Source organism: Epinephelus fuscoguttatus, linkage group LG4, assembly GCF_011397635.1.
Source record: "Epinephelus fuscoguttatus linkage group LG4, E.fuscoguttatus.final_Chr_v1".
In the NCBI taxonomy this organism is placed as follows: Eukaryota; Metazoa; Chordata; class Actinopteri; order Perciformes; family Serranidae; genus Epinephelus; species Epinephelus fuscoguttatus.
Genome location: NC_064755.1, coordinates 40916454 through 40929696, shown reverse-complemented (window position 1 = coordinate 40929696; position 13243 = coordinate 40916454). Strand labels below are relative to the sequence as shown.

General features: G+C 42.9%; 1 protein-coding gene across 1 annotated transcript; it reads right to left on the bottom strand.

The window, feature by feature from the left end:
- admb (adrenomedullin b) lies at nucleotides 1-5725 on the bottom strand. The gene is made up of 5 exons (XM_049574695.1): nucleotides 5576-5725; nucleotides 5144-5259; nucleotides 3689-3826; nucleotides 2243-2484; nucleotides 1-1948 (listed from the first exon to the last, which is right to left on the bottom strand). The coding sequence occupies exons 2-5, from the start codon at nucleotides 5245-5247 to the stop codon at nucleotides 1881-1883; spliced, it is 552 nt and encodes a 183-aa protein (XP_049430652.1). The 5' UTR covers nucleotides 5248-5259; nucleotides 5576-5725; the 3' UTR covers nucleotides 1-1880.
- Between the last annotated feature and the right edge of the window lie 7518 nt (nucleotides 5726-13243).

Here is a 13243-nt window from a genome sequence, read left to right as displayed (position 1 = left end):
ATCAAAGATGCTTCTTTTCATTGTTGCATTAGTTCATTTATTTCAGAGACGAGGACGTCGCAGCCAGATGAAAACTATTACAGTTTCACCACAACAAGGCATCAATCACGTTACCTAACACCACATCAGCTCACTGCAGCTGAATCAGGACTAAATTAGGATTTATTACATTCAAATAAAGAAGCAGATACATTTCAAACTAAAAGTTTTTAAAGATGAAACATGAAGCAGACCCACAGTCAGTGCTGAGTTGTATCAGACGGTGAAGCTAGATGGCAGCACAGCACTTCAGTCGGCTCGTCGGTCTGTTCTCCTTCAGGCTCTCCGTCTCTCTGTGGCATCCAGAGTCCACAAACAACATGGTGACACTGTTTTTAAGACTTTCACCATCAAACTAGCATCTTCAAAACATCTTGATTAAGTTCCAATAACGTAGAATCATCACAGTAAAGGTACAAAAATATAACTCAGTGATATCATGACGAGTACACGATTATTTACACAGTTAAGATACAGACTTCACTGAAGTTAACAAATATAAAAAGTGACATGTTTAATATGAGTTTTGGCGGTATAAAAAATATAGTTACATGTATGTTGAACCCTCTGAGACCCACACAGACCCAGCTTTGTCTTTTTCAGGGGGGACGGGGATCTTTAGGGGGAGTTATCACAGAAGTGGTAGCTCAGCACTGTGAGCTGTCATAAATCTGTAATAAACGTTGTGTTTCTGTTTGACACCTGTTCAGATTTTAAAGGTGTAGAGTGTAGAAGGGCTCAGATCATTGTGATGGAAATATATGACGAACATTCTCTCGTTTATGTCTCACAAGTTGATGCAGCAATTTGTTCCACAGTTTGGGTGCTAAATGTAAGCATGTTTTATCTCTCGAGAACTGACAAAAATGGTCAAAAATCCCCCCAGAATCCCACATTAAGACACCAAGACTGTAACAAACAACACAGAAAAATCAGTGCTGTGATTTGGATTCAAAAACTTTTGACATTTGGAGTTTTCTGTAAGAATTGGCTTTTGTCAGCAATTGGATGGTGAACACTTCTGTCCTGTAAACTGCTCAGAAACCCCCTCTTATTGTCAGTAAACCTATGAAAGCCAAACATCTGAATGCTCGAGGTTTCTAGTTTGTGTCTGTGAAGTTTCGTGAGGCTGTGATTATCCCAGAGGTCACTATAGGTCATTTTAAACAGTGAGGTTCAGTTTAAAGAAATGAGATGAATGAAATAGCTGCTGTGAGGACTAACACCATCACACATGAATAAAACTATGCTCATTAAATCCACCAGAGTCTCAGCTTTACAGACAGACCCGATTCATGTAATTCTGAGACTGTTTATGGACCTCAGTGTGCAGAAATATTCAAATATAAAAGGCAAAAATAGCACATTTATACTGCACGATAAGAAGTGCACAGTTTGTGCTCCACACTGCAGAGCATAAAACGTTCATGTCTGTAACAGGGAGACTCATGGTGACCTACAGGACCCATGTCGTTTGTCCCTCGCCAAAATTTAGTCTAATTTGGAGCATTATTTAGCCCCCTCTGTGAGAAGATAGCAGAGCATGGTTGGTACCACTGGATTCATTAGGTCCTCTAGTTTCACTCAGCCCTCTATAGAAAGACAGGAGTGTCGGCCCGGTGGGTCTCAGAGGGTTAAATATAAGGTAGCTTTATAAGTCCTTATATACAAGCTGATAATTATATATTTTAATATCATAGTACATTTAGTTTAAATTGCACTTCACACACAGTCCAACACGTCCAGTTCTTCTCTAGTAAAGGGTTCCTGCGAGTGGGTTTCTGGCAGTTTGGGCTCCAGTAAAGTCAGAAACTCCTCCGGGCCACGGCCTCACTTCCTCTTCAGCTCGTGGGTAATTCAGAGAAGATCTTCAGGCATTGTGTCTCAGCTGCAGAGATCTCTTTGGAAGCTGAAGAAGAGATGGACATTCTTGTCAAGTCGCGCAGGTTTGACTTGAATTCATCCATAAATCACAATCTGAAGCTGCACCTAAAGCATGCACACAAATCTATTAGTGGGATGTGGTTTTGCTCCAGAGAGACCTGAGCAGATCTTCCTCTGATGGATCTTAAATCTGTGGAATCAAACCTCTGAGGAAACCTATCTTGATCTGCTGAGAGCAAATAACCCCAAAAGGCTTTGCCTCCCTATGCCTGTCTTTAGGCCACTGTGCGTGTGCTTTTGTGTCTGCGGGCTCCCTGACCGGCTTCAGTGCTCCGTCTTTGTCTTCCTGTCTGGAGGGCGAGCTGAGTGACATCCAGGAGTGAGCGACGGCGGCGACCGTAGCCTGACGAGCCCATCTTCTTCTCTGGAGCATTGGGCTCTCTGTCCTTGTTGGTGATCTGGTGCAGTCGGTGGAGCAGGTCGTGGTATGCACATGTGACGAGGAAGCAGCCGGATGATTTGGCTGATGTCGACCTCCTCCGTCTGATGTTCAGCTCAGAGCTGGAATAGGACAGGAAATATTCAGGTTCTGTTTTCAGACAGTTTTCAGCATGTTGACAGTTTAAATCAAACTAGAAATCAGGGTTTATCTGAATTCATGTCAGTTTATCAGAGCGATACAGGACGAATCGTCCACAGGTCTCAGTTACTGTGTCTGTCTTTTCTCACATGGTGGACATTTCATTTGGATTTCTGACTCCTGTAATATCAGACAGCATCTAAAACACTTAAAGTCCTCCACTCAGAATATCTCTGTGTAATCAGTGCAGTCTGCCATCTTGTGACTGCTGCTGTGCATCGCCCTGTGTCGATGACACGCACAGCAGTCACAGGTATTTATCAGCTCTGATTGGCTCTGATCAGCAGTGATGGATATACAACACCCAGGTGAATGCGCTAATTTCAGCCCCTTTACCAGCGGGATGCAGTGACGCACCGCCACAAAATACCGCGTCTGTCTCCGCCCTCACAGTGAAGGTGGGAATCACCAGTGGGTCCATAAGATATTACCACGATACTTAAGTCACAATACAATTTTATTGGGATAAAATATATTGTGATTTTTTACCTTTTTACAGCTGTAAATTATGTCCCTGAAGAAAAACTTTGTCAACATCTGTTTTATCTGTCTGTTCATCACTTCAGACATTTTGTTTTGCACCAAACTGAAAAAGCAACTGATCATATTATTCTAGTCAGCTACCTAAAGTAGTATTTGTCATATTAATAATTCATATAATAAAAAGATCAATACTTGGTGCTGTGTGATGATACGATATCAGCACACAAAAATATCATGATAGTGTATTGGGCTTTGTCCCTGACCAAGCAGCACTCAGACATCAAAATAACCATGGTAACATCTTCACTGGCCTCCGTGCTGCTCTCTGCTGTTTACTGACCTGTTTTCAGTTTGTCTGTGACGTCTAATGTAACGCACCAGAACAAAGAACAGAAAGACAAACTAGTCTGTCATCTATTTTTATCCAGTTTTCCTGTGTTTACAAAACCCATATACTCCTGTTTAGTGGTAGTTTTGGTGGAAGAGGTTGTATTTTTAAATAAAGTCTGGAGAAGGACGTTAATAATTGCAGAGCCTTGGGGGTCTTTATGGAGCCTAATGATATTATCACGATGCCTTTGGTTTGATCCCCGGCTCGTCACCTGTCAGATAAAGGTAGAGTACCCTCACAGTGCAGCTCACCTGGACAGAGATGGGTCAGTTTTCACGTTCTCGTCCTGTTGTTGTCCAGCGTGGAGGTGGAGGTGCTGCTCGCCAGCGATCTCTGAGCTGTCTAAGCACAGCTCTCGCTTCATACGACTGTGCAGCCAAACTCTGAACCTGCCGCAGAGAACAGAGGAGGAGGTGACAGACGAAGGTAACACTGATGTACACAGACAATGGCACCACAGACAGTGGTGCCAATATCTGATACGCCGATATATAACAACTCACATGGCTGATAACAGATACTGATATCGATATATCCATAAATCATGGAAAATTATACAACTCTATTCCCCAAATCCTCTGACTGAATACACCTCGTTTTTCTGTTTGCTTGAACCTGGTTTATCTTTATTTTTATATGCTTTTTCATTATATAGGCCTGCATATGTAACACCTGGATTTAGGATCATGTAGTAGTGTTTGCAGTGTGTAGTACTGTTTGTTTCATTCTGTGATTTACGAAGAAAGTTTCCTTTAAAATGTGAAAAGCCCTGAGGAAAATAATAATTCACAGCCTTTTGTTTTCTCAGGGTTTTTAACTTTGTGTTGGTTTAAATGTGTAAAACGGGTGTAAAAACTCGACTTTAAAGATCTGCAGTGGTCCAAACATGTCGGCTCTTTTAATGATTTACCCGCTACTATAAATGCTTTTTAATGCTTTCTTCTAGTTGTCTATATATTTGACGCGCCTGTATCGCCTTCCTTTGTATCTTGTGGTTTCCTGTTCTCCATGAGCACCTGACACAAACTTTTAATGTATATTTATTTATACAGAGCAACCACTCATCTCTCTTTAAGAAAAAAAAAAAAAAAAAAAAAAAAATATATATATATATATATATATGTGTGTGTGCATACAATGACGTGCAGATATTATTGTGCATCCCTAATAATATCAGTGCAACACAGCTTCATCACACATCTGAAATATAAGATGTTAGTAGAGCTCAAGAGGCAAACATGGACCGACAAATCTGCCAAAATGAAAAATCAGATCACAGATTATCATTATCAGAATATCTGTCTAATGAGGGACAAGACATGTGGTGAAGAGGACATGTTGAGATCATCAGAGACACTGTCTCTGTCACACAGTTTGTCCACTGGAGAACAGTTTATTTTGCAGTTGTAAAAAACCTTTCACAACATATTTTAATCTCCATTCCGTCACATAAATATCCACATTAAACGTGTTCTGACTCATCTCAGTGTCTGCTTCAAAAGGTCCAGTATCTGTGGAGCTGTAACCAAACTGAAACCTTTACCATTATATTTTATTCACTTGTTGTCGTTTACTAACTTGATTAAAACATCTGTGGTGTCATGAAGGACCAGCTCCTGATTTAAATGTTAGAGGGCAGAAAGACAAGGCTTTCTCTGGTGAATGAACACAATGTTCTCGCCGTGCTCGTTGATCAGGCAGCTCACCTTTTTTTCAGGCTGGTGTTGAGCTCCCCTGTGGCACCTTTCACCAGTGGCAGGACGGTGGTGAAAACGCAGCAGCAGATGACGGTGTGCACGGCTAATCTCATTCTGACTGCGAGCTGCCAGAGGGTCAGATACAGAAAATGAAACAGCAGGAGGTTAACTCTCAGCTGATGATGGATCAGTTTAAGACAACACTGAGAACAGTTTGTTAATTACAGATCAATATGAGGCAGGTTATTAAAGACACATCCAGCTGTTAGTGCTCCCAAAATCACTGAATACAAAAATCAAAATCTTTTCTCAGCTCTGAGTCCTTTAAACTCAAATCACAAATTTCACATGATATCAGTTAACCTCCTGAAATACCTGAAGACTTCTGGATGGTCTCCTAGAAACAAATCTTTATTTATAAATGTAGAAAAAGTCACTTACCTCAGGCTGTAGTTAATGTGGAGAAGTTGTGATGCACATCTGAATGCGTTGTGTACTGTGAGTGTTGTAAAGAGTTTACCATGAGTGGAAGTCTGACGTTTACACTGCTAACATGAGAGGCTTTATAGAAGGAGGGAGGGAGCTGTACCTGAATGCCAGACCCAGTGGGAGGGACTGTGGGACAGTTCATGTCAACCCCGTCCACCCCACATGTAGACAGGCAAACCACAAACATGCAGAGATTAGAATTGAGTCAGCAGTCCCTAAAACGGCCTGACTGATGGTTATCACTTTGTATGAATCATAATTCTGATTTAAATCAACTAGTTAAGTTTTCAATCTTTGGTTTTGTGCATTTCTGTTTTTTGTAAGTTGACCTAAAATGTTTTCCTCTCTTAAAGACTCATGTTGTGCTCTGTCTTCTTCTTCTTTTGTCTCTTCTTTAAATATTTGTCTTGAATAATGGTCGTGTTGGGAGTCCTGAGGGTGCGTTCACTGGCCCTGCGTGCTGTAAGGCAGTTAAGTTGGGTGTGCTTGTTGTTAATCTCTGAATTAATTCTAAAGGAGATGTGTTTTTGGACGGCTCAGGTTCAGTGTGACTCAGCCATCTGTGATTTTCAATCGTTACAAAAGGTTAAGTACATTTAAATTAGCACTGTGTTGTTGTGGTAACCTCATGCACTATGAAACTTTAAGGACGGAACATGTGCTTTTTACTGAACTCGTGCACTTCCAGATGACCACTTCAATCATCCTGAGTGCTACTTAAGGGCACCGGTAGTTGTGTCCAAGCATTATAAACAAGAACAGTGTGTTCTGCATGTGTAAAAGATTAACAGCATTAATTAGGTCGTCCTTGTTTTTCACAGAGATATGAGAAATTGAGAGGCATCAAAAGAACAAAACAGTCTGTAGTTTGGAAATGTTTTCAATGAAGATTAAATTTCATGTAGAGTTTGAGTATCAACCCTGAAAACTGACCGATCATGATTTATAAAATATATTTTATTTTTAAAATCTGTTCATCAGTTGGCCTCAAAGTTCATCTCAAAACTCAGAGTTTACCTTGACTCAGGTGAGGTGGTAGAGGTACTGAGGCATGTCCAGAAACCACAGAGTCTCAGATCTGCTGCTACTGGAGGTTTGCTCTGATTTTGACCCCTTCATCGTATTTTCTCAGTGAAATGTCTTGTTGTAAGTGTTAGATTCTTCCAGAAGTCAAATGTTTCCTTCAGACTGAGCAGAGCAAAGATTTTAAAGGTCTTTTGCTAGCTGTTTTTGAGTTGCTACACCCCTCGTGTTTCTGCGCTCTACACGTCTGCCGTTTTGGCCGGAGCACTCTGAACTCTTCGAGTTGATAAAACTCAGATCAGAAAAACGGCCCACGTCATCTCTGCTTTTTGCCCTTTGTCCAATGGGATGATTTGAGAGGTGGGCCTTTTGTGGTGGTCATGACAACAAGTTTACAGTTGGTAAACAATGGAGGAGAAACTGGTGGTAGTGGTTGCTGTATACCCAGAGCTATACGACTAATAATCAACCTGAGATCAGCCCAGAACATCTGTTGAAATATTGGAGGAAATGTCTGATGTCACACCCAAAACCCTGCGACGACACATTTCATCTATCTGTGATTATAATGAGTTTTAATAACTGATTAAAATCTTGATTCTGTATAAACTGTTGATGAAAGTGTCTGCGGTGTAACCAGGGTGTGTCATTTGAAATACACGGCTCAGTTCAGGAAATGGAGCGATCTGACAGAAACACCTGCTGTGATGTCGTTCCTCTGATTGTCTTCATGTCAGCAGTCTGATAAGATCGATAAAGCTTGTGACACCAGAGAATATAAATACACACCTGAGAAACATTTAAGTGCTGCATCACTCACTGATGCAGGACGACAATCACCACAACTGTCCAGTCACTGAGCTTCCTGTCGGTCTGTATGGCTCAGTGTTCACAGCTCTTGTTTCGTTTGTTAAACTGTCCCTCCAGGATGCTGTGACGTTTCGATCACAACAGTTAACGCAACTTCAGCCAATCCCTGTGAAGTCTGTGTGACCTTAAAATTCAGTCCAGTCACCGCAACTTTACTGCGAATGTGACGCTGAGTCTCTGTCTGTGTTTATCATGAGGCTGCTGCAGGACCACAGCTCTGAGGCTGGGACATAGTCACACAGTGACGGAGCTAACTCTTAGCATCGCATAGCTAACGTTACCCAACAGTTAACACGTTTAACCACAGAATTGAGCCGTTACAGCGTCGATGTGAGATTAACGGCTCACTGTTGGCACTATGTTGAGCGGCAGCAACAGATCGGCTGTGACGGCGCCCTGAGATGAAGTACGACCTTCGTACAGTTAGATAATCATCCTTCGATGAACTGAAGTGACAGCTGACAGATTCAAAGTACTGGAAGTCCTTCCCAGTTAGTAATAAATCTTTTGCCTCCAACTTGTGTTGACCTGCACAGAGCTGATGCAATCCCAGCCCACATGACATCCACGACCAGTCCCTGCAATCATCATCATCCTCATCATGTCCTCAGGCTGCGTTTCTGTAAGCATTGTGCCAACGTCAGGTGTGTTTTGATTGGACTCTACAGAACACAGTGGCACAGAGAGGTTTGATGGCTCTATAGAAACCTGTGAGTAATGCATCTGGATGCTTTGAATAGATAAACACAGTGGCGTCATGGCAACGACACAGCACACTGCCCGGGCCAAAAGATGATTCAGTGATCTGTGTTTTAACACGAACCTTCCCGTTCTTAAATTAGAGCCCTTGCACTGCAGAATTTCATAATTCCAAAACACAATGAACTCATGAATGTGTCCATCCGTCCAGCCGCAGGTGGTCACTGTGATCTTTGATCAGTGCGTCTGTGTGTCCATATTTATAGGCCGATATATGTTTTCCATCCTGAATTGTTGCTGTAAGAGGAAAAGCTTTAACGTTACATGAAATGAAGACAGTGTGGTGTTTGGTTGGAGGACGGATGAGGTTGATTTCCACAGTTGGGGGTCAGTGGAGCATGATGTGAGCTCAACGTTGGCAGCTTCCCATCATGTGATATTATTAGATATTCAGGGTCTATTTATAGCTGCAGGCTTGATTCAGGGTTTTAATAGTACAGAGATCGAGTCAGGACTGAACTCTGCTGCTCTGGTATGTAACGACGCTCTGAAAGAGAATCCTCCCTGGAAATCCACTGAGCGATATGCACTTGTCTGAATGTGAGGCCCAAACATTCCTTTAACTTCCTCTCCAAACAACGGAAAATCACAGTTGGTGTTGTTTTGTGTGGAAAAATCCAGGATCAGATATTTACCACTCACAGGTGGAAAACATCAATTTACCCAAGGGGACGACAACGTTCCACGAATTCATGACTGGACAGGAACAACAGAGCGGCCTGAACTGTAGCTGTTTATTTATAGATTCATACACACACACACACACACACACACACACACACACACACACACACACACTGATGTAAAGTTGTCCGAGCTGTGTTCAGTGTGTGAAGGGTGAGATACAAATATAGTTTATTATTATTTACACATGTATGACAGGCCTGCAGATGACTGCAGCCTTAATGGGATTAAATTTCAGCCTCTAATATGAAAATAAAACATCAACATCTCACAGAGTGAGGAGGAGGAGGAGCGACAAGACGGTTTGGGTCGTATCCAGGTTTTTCAATTCCTTAAAAAATACAGACGCTCCTCTTTCAACCTGGTCTCCGGTCAGTGACTTACGGCTCACACACCAACCAAAAAGCCATCCTCTCGCGTTGGCATGATGCGATAGCCAGTCGCTGTCATTGTTTAACAGCGTGCAGCAGTATCAGGGGGAAACACAGCAGGACAACAACTAAAGTTAAGGTGGCTAAAATCTCACTAGGGTGAGCTGCAGGGATGGATGGGTCACAACCAATGACTGTCACCCAGGATGCCAATGTTTGCTTCCCATAAGAGTGTAAATCCAAACCCTGTCTTTTCTTCTGCAGAGCATCACGTGATGGACTCGGCTCACTTCCTGGGGGCCTGATGCACACGTGTCATACAGTAACTCAATGTTGATATATTCAATCTTCTGTCATTGTAGAGTTGTGAGCAGCACATGGACTCAGCCCCTCCTCACCCGGCTCTGTCTCTGATTACCTGATGACAAATGAGACCAGAATTACCTGCAGCCACCTCGCGCTCCCTTCACCTCGCTCCAGCTGCTGTAGACTTCCTCTGCAGGAGGAGAGCAGGCAGCAGCTCTGGAGATGGACTTTCAGTCGGCAGCTGTAGCTGCTCAGATTTGGCCACCACAGACCCTTCAGCGGTGGGTGTCACAGTGGGTGGTCTAACCTGTGTAACAGCAGCAACAGAAAGTTTTCTTCGGCGGGGAGTTGGGGCTGTCCAGTTCCTCTGAGCTGGGGTCGACTGACCAGGGGCCAGTCTCTGCAGCTGCTGACCGCCCTCCTCCTCATGAGGTGGTCTGTAGGGGCAGGGACTGAGGCCAAGGACACGCTGTGATTGGAGGCTATAGCTAACGTTAGCTACATAAACATGAACCTGAAGCTGAAGCTGTGAGGCGTCGACTCCTGTTAGCTCCTGTTAGCTCCTGTTAGCAGTCCACTTCATTTACAGTGATCAGAGTTTATTATGGGATGTTTGCCCATTGACACCAAAGTTAAAATGCCTCCCCCAGCTTTAATTCAGACTAAAATTAATGAGGAAGCAGAGTGGTGTGTGTTGATTAACATTACATAGACTTTTTAATGACTTTTTCTAGTTTGTCTCCTCCCTCTCAGAGCAGTCAGTAACATCAGTGAGTCATTGTGGCTGAGTGACAGCTGCTGCTGGAGGATGTTCATCATAAAGACAGTTGACTGGAGGAAGCAAAGTTTAAAATGTTTCTTGTTCTCTTTTAGTTGTAAATATAAAACACATATTTTGGTTTAACGCAACAGCTATGATTCATAAATACATGTTCCCCTGTCGTCCATTGAACAAATAAATAATGTTAAAATCTACAGATGTCAGCAATGACTCGTATTGTTAATTGTTTATAATGGATACGGTGGCCCATTGGCACAAATCAAGTGTTGAATCATCATTATCAATCTGAAGTTTCTCTGCTCTCAGACACTTTTCTTTAAGGACAGAAAATTCAGAGGATGTAAAGACGTCAGTCTCATGCAGAAGGAAAAATATCTTTGTACGAACACTAATGAAGTGTACTGGAGTACGAGCTGACATGTGCTGCCTCCTCTCTAGTTTTTGATGGAGAATCAATTCTGAATTGAATTGCAAAGATTTACAGTCCCGACAGCTGATCCTCACGTGTTCTCAACATCTCCTCTAAACATGGCTCTTCCTGCCCGCTGAGGGCTCAGCTGAGGAATTAGACGCTCAGATTTACACCTTGTGGGAGCTGAGAGTCCGGAGAAATTTGCCGTGGGAATACCAGCACATAAAGTCCTCCAGCAGCGTCCACGCTGCCCTGAGAGAGTAGTCGGGTCGAGGCAGGGCAGAAGCTTCAGTCAGAGGATAAACTCAGTGATAGATGTGAGGATGGGAAACCAGTTCAGGGAAAGACTTCACTTTGGCACAGACATCAAACTCTGGATCGTTCCATCCATGACCCCGCCCCCCCAATGACAGGAAATACCCATGTGTTGACTAGAGATGATACACCGTCTCATGGTGGTCACTTCCTGTCAACGTTACAGATCCGAAGTACAGAGAGTTGTTGACTAGAGATGATACACCATCTCATGGTGGTCACTTCCTGTTAACGTTACAGATCAGAAGTACAGAGAGTTGTTGACTAGAGATGATACACCGTCTCATCGTGGTCACTTCCTGTGAACCGGCAGGGTTTTTTTTTATAACTTTACAGAACATAGCGTTGACAGTAGGTGTTTGTTTCAACTCGTCTCCAATCTTTGGTCTGAACTGGACTTTAGTGTCGTCTACAATATCTGTTATTGTGTATGCTCCACACTTTATGTCTTCACCAATGTAGGTTGTTACTTCTATTTCTGAACTGTCCTAGTGAAGATGTTTGAATTTTGAAAATGGTTGTCGTTCCCCTTTAACCCTCGAAATCCAAACTGACAGCTGAACAACAGAGTGCCGACTCTTTGCAGAGGAAGCTGGACTCAAATATTAACGTCTCTGCCCCTCTCGACTCTTTGCTGGACTGAAGATGTTGTCTTTAACAGTTTCTGATCTGTCACCTCTCGGCGTCTCTGCCTTTGGCCTCTTCCTGCCGAGTGTCTTCATCCTGTGGTACCATCTGGTGTTCCTCTGGCAGCCTCTCATCGTGGGTGAATCTTCTCTGGATGACACACAGTATGCACGTTGTGATTCTGCGTGAGAGCTGACAGTGTTGGATGTTTGAGCAGTAACATCAGTCAAGGCTAAAATGATTTAGTAGCAGCTCCATCGTAGCTCGGTTTTCCATTATCAGGCAGTTAAAAATGTGAGTAGCGTGTCAGAACATCAGCGGGGGTGGGGGCGACATTTTTGTTCCAAAACAAACCAGATAGTAACTTTTTAAGGCCAGAAATCTGAAGAGAGTGTGGAGCCACAGATGTGAGCTGATCTGATACTCTGACCAGTTTATAACAACATGTCTGTCTTTAAAGAGCTGTCAGTGTTTCCTCAGAGAGTGGCGTCTTTCATGACTTACACCGATGATCGATGGTCATGATTCAGTGGTCTCTACTGTACCCAAACTGTCATACCATTTGACTGTATCATGCTCCAGATGTTCAGATTCCTTCAGACATTTTACTAATCAGTGAAACATTTCTTCTTAAAGTCAGAGTTTCACTGTTATCGTTGTTTTTAACGAGTCTCTGAGCATTGAATGTTTCCAGTTATTTTTAAGAAATTATTCAGGAACAAACTCGAAGGAAAACCTGGCTGATTTTTAGTCAGATCTGTATCACAGTGTGAATAACTACAACAAACTACCCCTGCCAACAGTATCCACACCCAGAAGAGAGCGCACATCTACCGCTAGCTCACCTAGCACCACTGAGCTAACATTACAGCTCAGCTGAGGAGGACGCCGTTAATGTTTATATCTCATGCTGTCACCAGCACGAGGCTCTCGTCCACGCTTGCTTCCTTCTGCGCAGTGTGGCTGAACAATTATAGCCAAAATAATAATCATGATTATTTTGATCAATATTGAGATCAGGATTATTTTACAGGATTAATCATTGAGTTCAGAGACAAAATGTTTTTATTACAGAACGCTGCTTTCACCTCCATGTTGTGCTACATCCCTGCTAACGTGCTAATCTTTGAAGGCCTTTGCACACTGAGGGCCGAATTCACAAAGAATGAACTGTGGTCGCTGATAGCACCTTGAATTGCACTTCACTTGCACCCGCAGTTTGCTACGTCTTTACATCCTATTCACAAAGGATATTGCGCTAATGATATACCAGCGCAAACACGCCCACAAAGTTTGGCAGGTGAGGGCAGTTTGCCCCTGATTGCAATTAGCCACATGGCAAAGTATAAATGCTGGCTTTGCGCCAAGAACACCGTGGCAGAACAATGGCAGACTTTGTTTGGCAAAGTACTGAATATTGTATGCCCTCATGTAGTGATGTCTGCTGGTGAGTCAGTCTAACAGTGTCGGAT

Coding starts and splice junctions, on each gene's coding strand:
- admb (XM_049574695.1), bottom strand. CDS start 5,247: ATGAGATTAGCCGTGCACACCGTCATCTGCTGCTGCGTTTTCACCACC. Junction 3,827..5,143: donor AACACCAGCCTGAAAAAAAG/GTGAGCTGCCTG, acceptor TCTCTGCGGCAG/GTTCAGAGTTTGGCTGCACA. Junction 2,485..3,688: donor ACTGACCCATCTCTGTCCAG/GTGAGCTGCACT, acceptor GTCCTATTCCAG/CTCTGAGCTGAACATCAGAC.